General features: G+C 34.3%; 1 protein-coding gene across 1 annotated transcript in view; it reads left to right on the forward strand.

Annotated features, from left to right (window-relative positions):
* The window catches only part of LOC129568131 (serine/threonine-protein phosphatase 6 regulatory ankyrin repeat subunit A-like), a 20,998-nt gene extending 2,108 nt beyond the window's left edge, over nt 1–18,890 (forward strand). The window contains exons 7-36 of the mRNA XM_055445698.1: nt 2,831–2,835; nt 2,914–3,012; nt 3,154–3,354; nt 3,436–3,531; nt 3,606–3,704; nt 3,783–3,971; nt 4,231–4,329; nt 4,412–4,469; nt 5,917–6,107; nt 6,358–6,456; nt 6,702–6,791; nt 6,958–7,056; nt 7,649–7,747; nt 7,845–7,943; nt 8,030–8,128; nt 8,263–8,314; nt 14,422–14,495; nt 14,681–14,773; nt 15,210–15,311; nt 15,445–15,543; nt 15,752–15,850; nt 16,044–16,334; nt 16,658–16,798; nt 16,867–17,004; nt 17,165–17,362; nt 17,422–17,520; nt 17,710–17,907; nt 18,048–18,146; nt 18,300–18,401; nt 18,584–18,890. Of these exons, the coding sequence (XP_055301673.1) occupies nt 2,831–2,835; nt 2,914–3,012; nt 3,154–3,354; nt 3,436–3,531; nt 3,606–3,704; nt 3,783–3,971; nt 4,231–4,329; nt 4,412–4,469; nt 5,917–6,107; nt 6,358–6,456; nt 6,702–6,791; nt 6,958–7,056; nt 7,649–7,747; nt 7,845–7,943; nt 8,030–8,128; nt 8,263–8,314; nt 14,422–14,495; nt 14,681–14,773; nt 15,210–15,311; nt 15,445–15,543; nt 15,752–15,850; nt 16,044–16,334; nt 16,658–16,798; nt 16,867–17,004; nt 17,165–17,362; nt 17,422–17,520; nt 17,710–17,907; nt 18,048–18,146; nt 18,300–18,401; nt 18,584–18,654 (3,478 nt within the window). The 3' untranslated portion in view covers nt 18,655–18,890. The remainder of the gene's footprint in view (nt 1–2,830; nt 2,836–2,913; nt 3,013–3,153; nt 3,355–3,435; nt 3,532–3,605; nt 3,705–3,782; nt 3,972–4,230; nt 4,330–4,411; nt 4,470–5,916; nt 6,108–6,357; nt 6,457–6,701; nt 6,792–6,957; nt 7,057–7,648; nt 7,748–7,844; nt 7,944–8,029; nt 8,129–8,262; nt 8,315–14,421; nt 14,496–14,680; nt 14,774–15,209; nt 15,312–15,444; nt 15,544–15,751; nt 15,851–16,043; nt 16,335–16,657; nt 16,799–16,866; nt 17,005–17,164; nt 17,363–17,421; nt 17,521–17,709; nt 17,908–18,047; nt 18,147–18,299; nt 18,402–18,583) is intronic.
* Nucleotides 18,891–18,914: the final 24 nt, after the last annotated feature.

Here is an 18,914-nt window from a genome sequence, read left to right on the forward strand (position 1 = left end):
ATGAGCCATTGCTTAGTTATGATATCAATACCACCACGATCAACTTGCATGACTTTCCATACTGGTGTTGAAATTATCAAGACTCGGATGACTGATTTGAATTCTACAATTTATCTTCAATTTTTTGAAACCATTCTTCATTCGAAAAAAAATTCGATTTGTGGAAAATACGTTTTTTGACCAAGAGTTGAGTTGTTCCATAGCAGTTTTTCGACAGCCGATTACTCAAAAAAATTGTTCCTACAAAAAAAAAGTAAAACCACTACATTAAACTACATAAAATGTACAATTGAAATCGCCTTACCCGAAGTCAATCCGGCAAATTTTTTAAGATTTGAATATTCATCTAGTAGAGCACATAAATAGCAACCAAAAATGTATACGCCAACCACTCTCATTTGATTGATATTGAACTACAGGTGGGCCAATTCGCGAGTATATACTCTCATACTCACTCATTTTGAAAATGAGTATGTCTCGACATACTCTCATACTCATAGATACTCTTTCCTGAGAATCCATCGATCAGCTGAAATTCCACCGGATTTGTATTCTAGGCCGTTAAACCAGCCGGGTGTTAACACTCCCTTCGGGAGTGACACCACGGTCCGTTTTGCCGATTTACCCAGCCGTTTTCGAGATATTTCCATGCGTAAATATTTAATAATATTATATTCAATTGAATTGGCCTATATGGAAGACAATCGAGCGCCAAAATCTTATGCTGTTTCGCTCACAATCATTATGTGCAATTTTTACTCGTATTACAAGCTGTTTTGAAGCCGCTCGCAAAATCAAAGAGTATATACTCTGAGTATATACTCTCATACTCAAAGAGTATCTATGAGTATGAGAGTATGTCGAGACATATTCATTTTTCGTTTGTATGGGAGTAGGAGTAGGAGTATGAATTATACTCTCTTACTCCGCTCACCTGTATATTGAACGCATCGAATTGAGTAAAATGTCTATAAAGATAACAGAATTGGTCCTTTAATACGAATATATCTTATAATTTGTAACTGCGAGCTGAATCAACATAAGACAAAATATAAAAAATAAAATGTTGAAAGAAAAAAATCTCATCGTTCATTTTTTTTACTTTGCTTTTAACTCATTCAAAATTGTGTCACCGCCGAATTAATGTTACACATAGAGAGCATAAGGTTGTACGATACGATAATATATTTTAGGTAATGCGCTATGTATACATAGCGAATGCAATGAAGATATGAAGCATTCGCACTGAGAGGCGGTCGTTTCTACTGTTCACGTGCGATAAACAAGCAAAATTAGGGCTTTGCCAATTGATTCAATCAGTGCATTAAGCAAGTGCTAATCAAATCCAGCGATACAGTTACAGTGGAACCTTCATTCAGTATAAACCATCCAGTCGACTGTGGTCTCTTTTAATATTCACTATTTAAAGTTTGGAAGAATCTGAAAAAAGGAGGAGAAAAATCAAATATATTCATATAAATAAACAATTTTCAAGTAAGGTATTTTCATTCGTTAATGCACTTTGAATTTGATGTGAAACTGATAAAAATGTGTACAACTAAATACTTCATGTCATCTAGAAGCAAAAATTGGTTTCTCTGTTCAAAAAAGTTCTTCCGTGTGATTTGTAAATAAGGTGTGGGATCAAATTTAACAGTTGGTTCATTTCAAATTCAACCGGCTGAATCGAATAAATCCACATAAAATACATGTATTTCATTTCGCGTTATAACGGAATATATTCCGTTATTTTTATGAGAAATATCTTGACATTCACAATAAATATTTGGATTAAAATGTAATTAGTGAAATAAGCGAATAAAAAATCAATTTCAAAAGTCAAAAGAATACGACGAAAAGATTTCGCTTAACATCTTTCAATGTGTTGAAAAAATTTCATGCCATCGACACTCTGCGTAGTTGACGGATGCAATAGAGCGAATCTTTTCTCTGTGTGAAAAAATAAATCCATTGATTGAGTTGAATTAGAATGTGGTTCCCTAGCTCGTGTTCATTTATTTGTGAGACTAGGTCAATTTAAGTTCATTGCAGATCGTTCTAGTTTCATGTGGCTTGGTCCAATGTTCATGCAACCAAATAGCCAGCCAATCTCAATTTGGTTAACGCAGTTGGTCTGTGCATAAAGTATAAATTGTTCGAAGTATATTAAGGCAGAGATTTCACATGCACACGTAAATTATGACATAGAATCCATGAAATTGGAAAGAGGTCGTTGGAAATTGTATTTAGAGCTTTTTGAACTTCATCTGTTCTACAATAAAATAGTTGAGCTTGACTGTTTTTTTTTTATTATATAGAGGTATATCTTAGGTAAAATGGTTCTTTCTGTGATAATTCTCTTCCTGGGCTTAAATCTTCCACAATTGAGTGCCGGTAAATAAATCTTACGTTTTCAAACATTTTCTCTGTTTTACTAATGATTATTTCTAAATGAACGCAACCACTCGATGTTGAAGACATTTTTGGATCGACAAAACTTCATGAAGTCACACAATATGGTACGTAGTAATAAAGTGGCCATTCTTTTTCGCTTACAACCCTCTGCACATTTGAATTTGCATATTAACAATCATATTTTTTTGGCCAATTTTACTTTCAACGAAGGTCTTGTTAATGAAGCTAAAACATTAATCCAGAATGGGGCTAATGTAAATGCTAAGAACTTGAACGAAGAAACCCCTCTCCATTGGGCTAGTAGGTTTGTTAAAAATACAATAATTTTTACATACTACATTTTCATTGAATCCATGAGATTTATTTCATCAACAATATTCTTTTCAACTGAATTCCCATTGGAAACATCATCTAGGTTCAGTAAGTGATCGTGGTTTCTTTTCTCTCATTAAAATTGCCTCAAACATAACAAAATTTTATAATCGAAATACTTTCTAGACCAGGTGGACATAGCCAAACTACTCATTGCGAATGGTTCCGATGTGAATGCTAAGAATATTTATGGATTAACACCTCTTCACTGGGCTACAAAATTTAGTAAGCATTTTAGACATTTTTATTTCAATTATTGTTCTGAAATTATAATTGAATAATTTTATTCAATAATAATCATAATTATTGTCTTTAAAGTTGTAAGACAATGATGAAGCAGTTCTAACGGATTTTATAAACTTCCAGATAAAACGGATATAATTAAAATTCTCATCAATTCAACTGGCATCGATATTGATTCAAGACGTGATACTGGAGAAACGCCACTGCACATCGCCGCCAAAAATGGCAATGCAGATGTGGTCAAACTCCTAGCCGAAAATGGTGCCGATGTTAATGCTGCTGATGATCTTAATCGTACAGCGTTTAGCTATTGTATTAAAAATGGTAATAAATGCAAAATAGCACTTGGCGTCGAATATTCTCATTGGTTTTTCTAGATTGAAAAAAGATGTTTTTATTTTCCAGATGATATAAGTGTTGCGACGATTTTGCTCAAGAACGGTGTCGACTTAAATGCTGTGAACATGGGATGGAAACCGCTTCATCTGGCTGCTGCGAATGGTAAACAATCGCCTAGTTTCACACATGAAAACCTTGAAGAAAATGGAAGATTTTAATTGAATTTTTTTCGCCAGGCAGAGCCAATATTTCAAGAATTATAATTGAATTTGGAGGTGATGTTAATGCTGCCTGTCTAAAAGAAACTACACCTCTGCATATTGCGGCTGTATACGGTTATTGAGTTTGTTTAATAATATCTTTTCAAACTTCAAAGTCTTTGTTTTAATAATACTTAACCGTTTTCTTCGCAGGTTTTGCGGATGTGGTTAAAGTTCTCATTGGAAAAGGTGCCGATGTAAATGCTCGAATGCAGGGTGATGTGACACCGCTTCATGTAACTTCAAAACTGAATGTAATGGATATTCTGATAAAAAATGGAGCGGAGATCAATGCAAAAACCGATCAAGGAAACACACCACTCCATACAAACGCTGCCAATGGTTGGTAAACCAGCATCCATAAATCGATCTCGCATTACAGTGTTTCATATGCTTTTGCTAATGATCTTGTGATTTTTCATCCAAAATGGCTTTAAATCATCCTTTATTTAGTGTATTTCAAACCATTCACTGATCTAAATCGTTTCTATTGAAAAAATTATACCAAGCCGTGGTTAATGATCATTGAAAAGTTACAGAATCATAAAAAGCCATTGATTTTTTATGCAAAATTTGATACAAAACCCCCATTATCATTTAGGTAGAATCGACGTTGTGAAGCTCTTGCTTCAAAAAGGCGCTGACATCAATGCAAAAAATGTGAATGGAAAATCAGCATTGGAACTAGCATTTGAATATGGTAAATTTGATGGAATCTCTTTTTTTCATTCAAATTCCTTTTAAACCGAACTAATAACATCTTCATGATCGTCCAAATATAGATAATCCCGAAATTGTAACAGTGCTGCAAGAAGCTGAAGATAAGCAAAAATCGCACTAGCGAGCACCGTTTTGGTGTTGTTCCATGTTTCATCAACTTTGCCGTTGTAGAATGAATACGGATCACATTGGCCAAAACGTCAGGGAAAATGTCAAAATAAATGCTGAATCAAGGCTAAATTGAAATTGCAACCGATTAACGATTAACTTCCATTGTAATGAAGAAATTGTGAAATAAAGTCAAGGCAAAACACAATCAGAATGTTATTAATTCAATGTTTACCACTCTTAATAAGTTGATCTGTTCTATTTGTGAAGCTTTAGTCCAACCGATTCGTTCTTACCACTGATTGAGTTGAACTTGAATTTCCAACTGCACATGATTCCATTCATACGATTGTGAGATAGCAATTGCTATAACGATGCAATTTCAATTCGTTTGATGAACATCAGTAATAAACTGACCTAATGCGACTTATGCAATTGCACCCAATGCACACCAGACCAATAAAATATAAATGACCACGCTCTTAAGGATTTCTATTTTCAGAGCGACGTTTCGAATTCGCAGTGAAACTCTCCATCTAAAGCATTCTGTTGTTTACACTTCATCACTAGTATACACTTGATACTTTGATAAGAAGAAACGTTTTTACTCTGCAGCGCATTTTCATGTAGTTTATTGAAGTGATTTTTTTCGAAAAGTTGCAGAACAAAAATTTTAATCTGTTAAAAAAGGACAGCTCACTTTTGAAGGAAAAATAACTTTTTTTTCAAGGTTCTCCAAGATGAACAAAATGTGGAAGTTAATTTCAATCATTGTTTTATTCGCATCAAGTGTATCGACATCAAATTCAGGTACAATGTTTAGCAGATTTACTTTTGGATTAACTGTTTGAGAGATATTGATTTTGAGTTAAATGAATCAGAAGAAAATCATCAAATTTTGATGGCATGTGCCTTTATTGTGCATTTACCCAGACATTCCCTTTGGCTGCATATTGAGCTGAGCTATTTTCAAATAGCTGGCTGTTTGGTACATTTTGATTTTGTGACGAGCGAGCCATTCAAATTTATGTGGAATATTGAATTTGTGACACCTTTTTCAATCCTTTTCACGAATTTTTTGTGTCATAAATTCAACATGAATTTGCATGGCTCACTCGTCACAAAATCAAAATGAACCAAACAGCCAGCTATTTGAAAATTCCTCAGCTCAATATGCAGCCAAACGGAATGTCTGCATTTACCTTCGAATCATGAACTAATTTTGATTCAAGAGTTTTTTTTTAGTCAAAATCACCCCAAATGCATCGTTTAAACCAAGATGAATTAATTTTTTAATGAAAAAATATGATTCAATTACCCAATTATTATGTGAATTTTTTGTTTATTTGCAATAATTTTCGCAACAATAAAACACACCAAAGACGTATATATGTATGGATATACACCTCTTCATGAAGCTGCCGAGCTCGGTAATTTAAATAAATCAATTACTTATTAGTGAAAACCAAATTTATTCCCCAGCTTACCATGACAAAAATGCATTCTTATTGAAAATTTGGCCAATTTGTGTATTTAATCAACATATTTTAGGTCGTGTGGACAGCGTAAGGTTCTTAATCAAAAATGGTGGCGACGTGAATGCGAAAATCTACAATAAAGAGACACCTCTTCATTTAGCTGCTAAGAATGGTAATATTCTGGTCTCTTTTCTTTATTTTCTTAATGTTTTAGAAATAATGCCTTGTTTTCATAAAAAAAAGTGACATCTGTGATTAGTGAATTGAAATACTCACTGGGTATTACTCAGTCCATTTTCGATCATTCGAGATATGGTAATCAACGATGAATTCCTATAAAAAAGATGTGACTGTTCAGTGTTCAATGTACACATGTACATTCTGTAACTTTGTGTATTTGCTCATCAATTTCTCCTGTGCAGGCAATGCGGATGTGGTTAAAGTTCTTGTGGAAAATGGTGCTGATGTGAATGCTGCTGATTATTTAGAAAGAACAGCGCTATTTTGGGCAATCAAAAATGGTACCAACATTTAATTTATTAATGAATTTCACTTAGATTTAACGAACTTTTTTCAGTTTAAAGTTAATTGAGCCAGTGGAAATAAAGACAGCATTTGTCATGCATTTTTTTTAAATTCTCAATGGATCAATTAGACTTATTCACATTTATCATTTAGCCAATAAACAGTATACTTCATTTTATTAGTAATAAGTTATGAAGCAAAAATTCAATTTCGAAACCTTTCCCTTTAACTGATCTTTCAGATGATGCAAAAGTGACGGAGGTTCTTCTTAAAAATAATGTTAACGAAGACATCACTAATTGGAATCCCCTTCATTTGGCTTCTTCTTATGGTATAGTGAAACCTCCCACTAGTGGAACCTTTGTTTAAGAGAAACCTCGAGATAGTGGAAACAATTTTCGGCCGGACCGAGTCCACTATTGGGAGGTTTTACTGTAATCGAAACGTAATGAATACATTTATTCACATTTAAAAAGAATCTTTTGTTTGAAAAGAAGGTCGGGCAAATTTGGCAAAAATCATCATTGAGAATGGAGCCGATGTGAATGCACAGACGTTTAGAGAAGCGAGACCAATTCATGTGGCTGCTATGTATGGTACCATGGAAACTTATTGAAATTTTATTCATTGAAGAACGAATTCAACAAAGTGCGCATTAAATGGAAAATATTCAGCAATGAATGCTCTAACGGCATCTATACGGTATAATTTAGAAGTATAAGTAAATGCTTTCCTCATAAGGTTTACCCAAATGTTTGAAATGGCATTTCTCAGAAATGACATTTTAAACATCATTCATGATTCAAGTCAGTGAATTTGCTGAATATATTACCATTGCGCTTCATTGAACTCGAAGGGTATGATCGGCACATGAGCACCATCTCTACTGATTGCCATTATTGCCATGTAAATGAATAATAATGTCTACTTCTTCTTCTTCTTTTTCTTAACATCAATTGCATACCACTTATGGTAACTCTCCGTAATCATTAGAGGTGGCGCTACTTATGCGCATTAATTGACTTTTGCATTGGCTCTTATGTACTGTGCGTACCTTTTGATTGTGTTGAACGAATTTCTCAACTTAACTGAGTTTTGTTTGGAACATAGTGTTTCTAACTCCAATATACTCTAGATCAGAATTAATTTTATTATTACTTAGTTTTGATTAAATCATTTCCTTCGCAGGTTTTGCGGATGTTGTCAGTGTTCTCATTGGAAAAGGAGCCAATGTGAACGCTCGTATGTCAAACAATATGAGACCACTCCACATCGCTGCATTGAATGGTATTTACCGATCCATTGTTCTTACAAATGAAAAAATTATGAAAATCAGCAGCGTCTGAAACATATGTTGTTCAATAAACGCATTGAATATTTCCAGGCTATTTGAATGTAATGACAATTTTGCTACATAATGGAGCCGATATTAATGCGAAAAATTCTGGCGGAAACACTGCACTTCATTTAACAGCTGCCAATGGTTGGTAATCCAGTAAACCGGCTGAATTCATGTCACCAAGTAACGTCCAAGTAAATTATAGTTTTGTTGTCGAATCTTTGTTATAGGCAACACAGCCGTTGTTCAACTTCTTATCGAGAAGGGAGCTGACATCTTCAGTGTGAACGGCAAAGGGAAGATTCCATTCGAATTATCGATTGAATATGGTAAACTGTTCGAACTTCAGATTTTGAGGCGACGATTTGAATTTTTTTTTGGGAAAATTGAATGAGCATTTGAATTAAGTTGATTTTAAAATAAAATCAATTTTTTCTTTAAAAAAAACATTAATTTTTTTTAGGTTACCCATGGATTGCGACCATTCTGGAAGAAGCTGGCCGAAAGCACAGAAAGTGATTGGTTTTTCAATTAAACGAGGTTGTATGATAAGTGTCACAATATTAATTAAGACAAACAGAACATGTGCTGCATCCAATGAACCTGATCAAATGGGATATTTTTGGTTTTAACGACTAAAAAACGGAAAAATAAAAGAAAACAAATCATTTTCAAGCATTTAGTTTATTTTATTTAGTTTTGATTACAATTCATACATCAAATTCAATTTTCGTTAGTTCTACTTTTGGATGAACCCAAACGCACCAAGTTTTTCAGATTGTCTAATTAAAACAAAACAGCAAACTCAAAAGGGAAAATGGCAACAATTTGGCACATTGTTATAGCTTTGTTCGGAAGATTGACTGCGGTTTTCATTTAAGGTCAATTTTTTTTCAGTGTCAACATAGAAATTCGATATTTTCAAACCAAAGCACAAAGCAAAATCTAAATTTTTCTGGGAAAATTGAATTTAGCGGTCATAAGTCCGCAAAATCCTCCATCCATCCACTGAATGACTGGATGGTGAATGGATGATGAATGGATATTGATCCTCAAATGATTGGATGGATGGATGGATGGAGGATTTTGCGGACTTATGACCGCTACCCAAGTGTGCTATACAAGAATTTCCTATTGATCTGTTCAATGCGTTTGATTTCGATTAAATCGTGATTGGCGTATAAGTTTTTCGGTGCCATTTTTGTTTCCAAGTAAACACCTTCTGGTAAATAAATGGTAACTTTGCATGCTTTGGCTAACTTCTTACGTTGTTCGTTTAATGTTGACAAATCAATATAAAATCCGAACTCTGCCTTGAAAAAATCGATGCTGACATCCTTTAATTTGGGTAATCGTCGGATAAATGGAAGGATTTGATCTATTGTTGATGCTTCGCACAAATGAAATTGTTGTAGATTTGGTAAAGACATTGCCATTGCTTCAAAGTCAAAGGTGTCCATATCTAAATTAAAAATACCTAATTCTTTGAGGCTAACAATCATTGGTAGAACAAAAGGAGCTTCAACTAAGCTGGAAAAGTGTACATTCCAATCGCTTATAAAATCCATTATCGTAAAGTCTGTTTAATAAAGTGATGGTGTCATCCAAGTCACCGTTTGAAGAAATATCAATAATCAAAACATCCAATTTTAATTTGGAATTGATGAAAATGTCACTGTTTTTCAGAAGAAATCGATTGTTTGTTCCGAAGATTTGAAGATGTACATTTTTACGTAGAAAAATTTCAATATTTTGACTCGAAATGTGATTAGGATAGAGGAACGTGAAATGCTCAAGTTTTGGGTATTCGTGACACATCCATCCACTATTCAGCGAGAAATTACTCTCAAGGTAAAGACTCTTCAAATTTGGACACAAATTTAAGAAATCCGCGTTAAATCCATTTTTCGGTGACGAACCTAAAAAACAAATAGTTTCGACTTTGTCCAGTTTTCCTTTGATGCAATCTATCTTGGCTTCAGTTAAAGTAACAGAATCGAAACAGATTTCTCGATTTCTTTGTACCGATGAACTGGAAATCTTTCTTTTTGGAATGCCAAAATCTTACACTCTGGACATGTTGAATGAACCCATTCAATTCTCTAAAATCATACCAAATATTTTGATCACTGCATTCAATTTTTGCCTTTTTAAAATTCTCTTTGAAATAGACACCGGTGAGCTGTTGCATCCGTTTGCATGTTTGGCTGAGTGAATGCAGATCGTAGACTGATAGATAGCCACTCAAAGAGATCGTCACAGCAAATGGCGTTGAGCTTAAAAATGGCAGGCGGTGACATTAAGTTTGGCTTCTGAAACTTCGATTTCTTGTTGATTTTACCGTTGTTCCGACGCTTGCTCATCCTGTTGGTTCAAAATTTACTATTTTGAAGTGTTTCTCTTTCTATTTGAACTTTTTTCTTTGTTAATTCTTTTTCAATCACTTGTTTGCACTTGTAAACTTATACTTTGTCTTGAGTTAATCAAGTTTTATCCAATAAAAAAAAGTTCAAAAAATTTGTAGAGAGCAAACTGTATGTTACGCTTTCACTTCATGAACAATACTAACGCTAACAGAAATATTCGGCGATATTTTATATCATTTTTTAAACAGAGCAGCGATTGGTATGACACGAGGATTAGATTTTTCGGTCGAAATAATTAGAAGTCACCGCCTGCCAGTCGCCAGTACATCAGGTTCTTTGGATTTAATCCACATTTAGAAATTCAATATTTGCGCCAGATTCGATACCTACTATTTAGTTCATCCCTGTATTTGAGTTGAACATCGTATAATCGTATAAAGGGTAGCTGAAAATTCCACTTAAATGTTTCTGAAGCAGGCCTAGATTATGTATTTTGGTGTATGATGGAAAAAGGACCAAAGTTTTCATGGCGATAGCACAGCTTAAAATATGACTTTGGGTCATATTTCTACAAAAAAAAGGATTAAAACTCTATGCTACTTATTACTCTCCTTCATTTCGACAACAACACTAATTGCTAATTATGTGCAGTTTGAGACAACTTTCAACTTTAAGAGAATTGTTGACTTACGATAGTTCTATCCGTTGGCTCATTCTCAATATTTCTGGAGCAAAATGGTCGCGCAAGTTGACCAAACTCAAGAAAAAATCTACTTTTACAAGCGCCAAGAAAACAATTTCATCGACTTGGATTTTTATTTGATCATGAGGTCTTTCTCAACAAAAACATATTTATTCAATTATTCCCATGTTAAATTGACACATTCGAGCATTTTTAAGTAAAACATTCTTTATTAATATTATTACAATTCATAATGTTTAGAAGCTATTTTCCAAATGTTATTATTTCTATTTACCACTGCAACAAAAGCCTCTACATTTACCAACTTAGAAAATACTACAAACTGTGCGCATTCCATTCCAAACTTGACGCTTTTTGCTGAATACACGCATTGTTTCGGAAGCAGCGCCAGATGACCGAATTAAAATGGAACAGCAAACTCAATCAATCGATATACAAGAATTTTCTATTGAGCTGTTCAATGCGTTTGATTTCAATCAAATCGTGATTGGTGTATAAGTTTTTCGGTGCCATTTTCGTTTCCAAGTAAACACCTTCTGGTAAATAAATGGTAACTTTGCATGCTCCGGCCAACTTTTTACGCTCCTCATTCAGTAATGATAGATCAATTTCAAATCGCCCAGTTCCAACATAATTTCGAATACAGAGTTCATTTAATTTAGGTAATCGTCGAATAAATGGAAGAACCTGATCTATTGTTGATATGTCACCCAAATGCACTTGGTGTAGATTTGGAAAAGACACCGTCATTGCTTCTAGGTCAATGTCCTCCAAATTTTCATTAAAAATACCCAATTCTTTCAGGCTAACAATCGTTGGAAAAGCAATATGTGCTTCATCGCCGCATAACTTTACAAGACCACGAAATGTGGCGATTTGATCACCCCAAGCTTGATTATAATCGGTCATACCGGTGTATATTTCACATTCTAACTGCTTATAAAATCCATTATCATAAAGTTCATTTAATAACAAGTGAAGGTCATCCAATTCGGACCAATCGATTATAAAAAGATTTAAAACATCCAATTTCAATTTGGAATCGATGAATATGTGACCGTGTTGTACAAGAAAAGAATAATCGGTGTCAAAACTTTGAAGATGTACATTTTTCTGTAGAAAAATTTCAAGATTTTGTTCAGAAATACAAGTGGGAAAGAGGAGCGACAAATGCTCAAGTTTTGGGTATTCGTGACACATCCATTTACTTCCAAGGTCATAGCTTTCAACGCAAAGAGTCTTCAAATTTGGACAAAATCTTAAGAAATCCGCGTAAAATTCAGTTTCTGATGATGAATTTAAAAAACTAACCGTTTCCACTTGATCCAGTTTCATTTGGATGCAATTTACCATTGTTTGAGTCAATTCAACGCATTCAAAATGAATTTCTCGAAGTGAATCACAATTTTCGCCGATATACTGTAAATCTTCCTTTTTGGAGGCCCGGAATTGTACACTCTGGACATTTTGAATGAAACCATTCAGACTACTCTGACCATCATCATAATAAACAGTTTGATTTCTGTATCCAATTTTCGCATTTCTAAAATTCTCTTGAAAAAAGAGACTGGTGAGTCGATGCATTCGCTTGCATGTTTGGCCGAGTGAATGCAGATCTTCAATTGAGAGCCACTCAAATAGATCGTCACAGCAGATGGCATTCAGCTTGAAAATAGCCGGCAGCGATTCTTCGTTCTGGACGTCCACAGCAACGACAATTTCATCCGGATTGACGTCACTTGGTTTTTGCCGCTTCAATTTCTCGTTGATTTCACCACCATTCTCACGATTGCTCATCCTGATCGTCGTTGATTTTGTGTTGTTTTCTTCTGTTTGCGTTCGTTTAAACTTTCTTCTTGTTTTATTTTTATCCTTTTTTACAATTTATAGTTATTTTTGAGACTGGAAAATATACAAATTTAAAACTTTAATTGAAACTTCGCATAAAACAAACTGTGTGTTACGCTTTCACTTCACGAATAACACTAATGGTCAAAGGCGTCTAGCTTTATACACGTCCATTTTTGTGCGCTTCTCCCTGAAGTTGTCTCCGATTTGTGTGACGTTTTAGACATTATTTAGCTCGTCTCGATGAGAATAGATGTCGCAATATCGCTTTTACTCGACTGTTATCTAAATTACGAACAAAGCTTCAATAATGGACGCATAGAAAAGAGAATGACAGTCATATACTAAATCAAATGAAGAATTTCTGGACGAGTTTAAAATAATGTGATGCTCGTGTGTATTTGTAGTGCCATTCGTAACCATTCGCAAACATTCGCGAACATACTAGCATTCGACCATTCGCACAACTGGCACCATTCGCAGTTCGTGAATTCTCCCTAGAACATCGCATTTGAGATAGTGTGAGTGAAGTGCCATGAACATCGTGATACCGAATGAATATTAGAAAAATAGAGAGAGAAATACGAAGTGAACAATTTCAATGTATGTTAATGCAATGCAATTCATTTTACTTTGAATGGAAAAATGGTTCAATCGACCACTTTGCTAGTAAAAAAAAGCCATTAATCGAAGTTTTTCAATGTATTGAAATGCGGGAATTTTTTAAATTCATAAAGACTACCTGAATCAGGCGACCTGATCAATTGATAATCAACACATATTCTGCTTAGTTTAATTTGTTTTCTTTGCCATACCGGAACAATTGTTTGAGTAATGTTCAACCCGATTCGACTATTTGATCAGTTTGGTTTTGTTTGTGTTGATAAATATTAGCGTGTTTGATAAATACAGTTTATAGCGTTATCTACTGACTCATATAACAACAAATTTCCACCTTCAATGCGATGGTTGTATTGAACGAGACGGTAGAGTTTAGAGTGTAGACTCGTATGTTATTCATTGCGAACTTCGCAATAATAAAATATCGAGCGTCAGCTGTGAAACACACTGAACCGTCTATTCTTGGCATTTGCTTTGCACTCGTTCAAACGTATGAACCCAAACAAGCACTGAATATCCACTGTAAAAGTCAATGCGGAATCGCATGAAGAATAACTTAGCAAAGATTAAAACGTAGACTTAGCGGTTCAATTTAATTGCTTATCAGTTTGTTTATTTGTTTTTCACTTGAATTATCCTTTGTATTATTTTGCACTAGAATTCATCATTTGCTCTTCACTTCAGAACTCTTTAGTAGCTTTATCACATTTCTTCGAAAAATATTATCAACAAATTCAGTGGCATTGCCAACAATCGTTTTAATTGGATAAGATAACCGCCGATTGATTGGAAATATCGGCGAACAATTGACGAACATGTAATGAAATAATACGAGCACATCATAAAATTAGAAACAAATTCAATCATTTCCAAATTGAGCGATGAAGTAATCACCAACGTTGGAATCATAGTGACATAATGTTGTGAACGCTTCAACATTCCGAACTGATTTTACTCGAATCCAAAATCGATACAGTCAACATGTGTATGAAGACAGAAAAGTGATGGGTGTGGTTGTTTCTTAGTTGAAATTTTGTTTTAAATAAATTGAATTAGAAACTGAATTGATTTGAGTTTGAAAAAAATACCGATACATTGACGAAATTGTGAAAATGGATACCGAATGGAGAGACGAGCTTAAAAAAGCCACCGAAAATGGTAGTGTATTAACAAATGAATTGAAAGTTAATAATTTCATCAAAATTGAAATGAAAATCGAGTACATATTGCAAGTAGTGTTCAATGACAATTATTTTAATTTGAGTTTAAACTTATGTCTTTGTTTACCGTGACTTGACCATTATTTCTTTTTTACTGATTCAAATAAATAAAAAATTCACCAGGCGATGTTCCGAAGATGAAAGCAATAATAAAAAATCTTGCAAAACAAGACCCAAGGAAACTTCGAGGATTGCTTCACGAGGCCACATTAAATGGTAACATTTTTGATAGTAAAACCAAAATTCTCCACGTAAGAGCTGCAATTCTTCTAAACGAATTCAAAATTTGTTTAATTGTTATTTGTGCGGAAATATAATTTTGAAGCACTTTGAACGTCGGATAAAGCCCGAAAGAAGAAAAAAAATACTTTTTCTAATAAAATTGGCTTGCAGACAAAATGATAGATGTTCTTATACTCGTTTCGAGTCTTGATTTCTTTTTCCATATGGTGCTGAAGCGACATCTCACTGCGACAACGTAAGCTTCATACTCACAACAGAAAAAAGTGGCATAAGTTAAGAAGAAGAAGAAGAAGAAGAAGTGCACGGTGTATACTGTAGTTAACGTTGTCACAGTGAGACGTCGCTAGCAGCAGTCATTTGATGGCTTTAATGTAAAGTAATACATGGAATCGAGGCTTGACTCGTTTAGAGAATGCAGATCTTGTTAAAGCTCTCGTCGAGAATGGAGCCGATATTAATGCTCAAGGCCGCACAGGAGAAAGAGATACACCTCTATATAAAGCAGTTACTGGTAAATCGAACAATTTTTGTATTAAAACCAAACTATTTTGGATGGCAAAAGCAAAATTAGTTATTTAAATTGTATTTATCGATACCACCCATCAACAAATCAACACCAATGTATCAATCCACTTTCTTCGCAGGTTACGTGGAAGTGGCCAAAATTCTTATTCAATGCGGTGCTGATGTGAATATTAAAAATTATTTCCAACAAACACCACTTTTTACGGCTGCTTACAATGGTATTTTCGAATGAATGAATGAATGAATTCAATCAACATGAACAATAAAAACCTTAAAATTTCATTCGGATGTTATCGCGAACTTGATTCTGTTCAAGATTTTTGAATCGAGAACGACTTAATTGTTCAATAATCGAACAGTTAACAATCCAAAATTTTCTACTTGCAGTCCAATTTACCTTGGATTTTATTTACCTTTTTTTTCTAGATCAAGCGGATTTGGCCAAAATACTTATCGAAAAAGGTGCTGATGTGAACACAAAAGACAGATGCGGTGACACAGCACTTAACATAGCCATCGATAATAGTAAATGTTTTAAATTTTTCTCAAAATTTTGATTTTTGTAAAAGAAGAAATAGGTGAAGAAGGTTCAGTTTTTCGTGAGAATGAGTCAGTGAAAATGGAAAATAAGAAAGAAAAAAAAAACGAGAAACAATCTAATAGTTTTTATTTAAGATAACATGAGAGTTATTTTAAAGCCCAAAATTGTCCCCTTCAGATCAGGCGAATGTTGCAGAGATTTTGATTGAGTGTGGGGCTGATGTGAATTCTAGTAATAAAGATGGGGACACACCATTGCATCGAACAACACGCTACGGTATGACGAATATCGCTAAAGCTTTGATTAAACGCGGTGCCAATGTTAATGCTCAAAATACCAGTGGAGATACGACACTTCACTACACATACAATGGTAATTCCAGACTATATTTGTGTCGAGAGCAAAGTAGTGAATTTTCTGGCTGCGCAGCTGCTATTGTTCGTTTCGCTCCTATGCATGGGACACACTGTAAGCCTCGCGCACCAACGTCACCAGGTTGCATGTATAGAAACGTAACTACTGTTGAAAACTGCTATTGAACAGCAAATTCACTCCTCTGGTCGAAAGAGAGAGTTTTAATCAACAGCGTATAGCAGTGCACACTTTTTGTTGAAAAATGGCGAAATTTGCCATAGAGAGCGCGCTTTCTTATGGACATTCCAATGGGGAACTGTTGGCGCTCTCTTGACGGTTTTTTTGATAACCAAGTAGTGTTAGACTAGTAGCTGTTGGTTCTAATAGCATTGTGTAAACCAAACCTTAATTTCTTTGATTTTCAATCATTTGCACAGACAAAACTGATATTGCTAAAATTCTCATCGCAAATGGTGCTCAAATCAATATAAAGAATGGCGAAGGAAAAACACCAAATGATCATTTTGGCGGTAGTATTCTGAAAATACTCTCGAAATTATATGCGCCGGCTGAAAAAGGTGAGTGAAGTTCTATTTAATCGTTTTTGAACAAGTGAAGTTATTGATCTAAAATGAATCATTCTTAGCTAAAAATCGACGACTGGATTTTTTCAATGATCGTCCAGGTCAAATGGATTTCAAAAATATTCTTGTTGAAATTGGAGCCGATGTAAATGGCAAAGATGATGAACAGAGAACATTATTGCACGCGGCCATTTTGTTTGGTAAATATCTCCTCTGGTTTTTTCAAATACTCTTTGATACTTTGATTGATCAAAACAGGATAGTTCCTTCGAAAATTTCGAAAACTTCATAGAGAGTGATGAAATTTGAAAATAAAAAAATAAAACGAAACGTTGATAAAAAAAAATCGAAAATCCCTAGATGAAATAGAAGTTGTCAAAGCTCTTATTGCAAGTGGTGCTAACGTCAACGCCAAAGATGCATCTGGAAGAATTCCTCTTCATACTGCTGCATGCAAAGATAATGCGGATATTGCAAAGTTTCTTCTCGAAAATAATGCGGAAATTGATGCGAAGGATGGAGATGGAAAAACGCCACTTCATTTGGCTGCAGAGAATGGTCATTTCTTATACAAAATAGAGAATAGGAACGGTTATTGACAGTTAAATTCTTTACAGGTTCGGTAAATGTTGCTGTGCTTCTGATAAAAAGTGACACTCAAATAAATGCCAAAACTCATCTTGAACAGACGCCCCTTTTCAACGCTGTTGAGCACTGTAATTATATGAACGGATCCCAATTTGTTACGATTTATTGCAAATGATTGTTCAATCAGACCATAGTTTTCATTGTTTCATGAAAATTTATTCAACTTTTTTCATTTGATTCAACTCCCATTAATTCGATCATCTACTGAATCGATTTATTTACTGAATCTGAATGAATTCAATTTTTATTGCTTACAGACCATGCAAATGTCGCCAAGGTTCTCATTGAAAACGGAGCTGACGTAAATATCAACTGTCATACCGGAACCACGCCATTGCATTGGGCATCATCTAATGGTATGGTGGACGTCGTAAGAATGATGATTGCCAAAAGTGTGAATGTGAATGCAATAAATTTCAAAGGAGACACAGCCCTTCTCTGGGCGGCCAAAACTGGTAATTTGATTTAAATTCATTAAATGATTGGTTTTTCGTTGATCCACTTCGAATTCCGTTGAAAATATATTTATTTGGAATTTCGAATTGTCGCAAAGCTTAAACTTTAAATAATAATTCGATACATTTCAATAAACTAGGTCAAACGAATGTTGCCAAAATACTTATCGAAAATGGAATAAATGTCGCAGCCAAAAATGAAGATAGATTCACACCACTTCATGATGCTGCTTCGAATGGTATGACAAAATTATCGTCAACAAGTTACTGAATTTTCATATACGTTATTAATTTGCACCATACAAATGAGTAAAACATGATGAATTCATGAAGTCGTTCATGAAATTCATAATTGATATCCATTAAACGCTCTTAATCGGTTTTCGTTTCAGGAAATGGTGATTTCATTCGAATTCTCATCGAACACGGTGCCGATGTTAACGTTAAAGACAATGAAGGGAAAACAGCACATGAATATGCGGACCATTGGAACAGTAAGACTACTTGATTTTTGCAATACTGTGAATGTTTCCGTTGAAATTATGACGTTTTACTTTCACAAGTACATTTTTACCAACGTAGCTACTAATTTTGCAGTTGGAATTCGAATTCTGATTCAAGTTGAAAGAATTAAGATTGATATTAAAATGAGAATAAATTTGAATTTGCTTTTCAGTCCAGGGAAATGCTGGCGAAGTTCTACGTGAATGCGACGCTAAAACGGTATCTAAGATCACATCGGGCTGAGGCGATGGCGATGTATCAAAAATTCAGACGTAAAACGTTTTTCCAATGACAAATTGTCCATATCATGGCTAGTAATAAACGCCATGACAACTTACAATAACTTTACAGAAAATAATCAAAAGCATAGACTAAAAATTCCATTTAAGTTGTAGCAAATCCAACTACAAATTGTTTCTTTATTTTATTTCGTTTAACTAAATGATAATACATTATATTATGTTGAGTATTGAAAGAAATTTAAAGTCTTTTTTTCTTTTCAT

The sequence above is a fragment of the Sitodiplosis mosellana genome, unplaced genomic scaffold (assembly GCF_009176505.1).
Source record: "Sitodiplosis mosellana isolate CC-2019 unplaced genomic scaffold, AAFC_SMos_1.0 Smas_scaffold_17, whole genome shotgun sequence".
Classification (NCBI taxonomy): domain Eukaryota; kingdom Metazoa; phylum Arthropoda; class Insecta; order Diptera; family Cecidomyiidae; genus Sitodiplosis; species Sitodiplosis mosellana.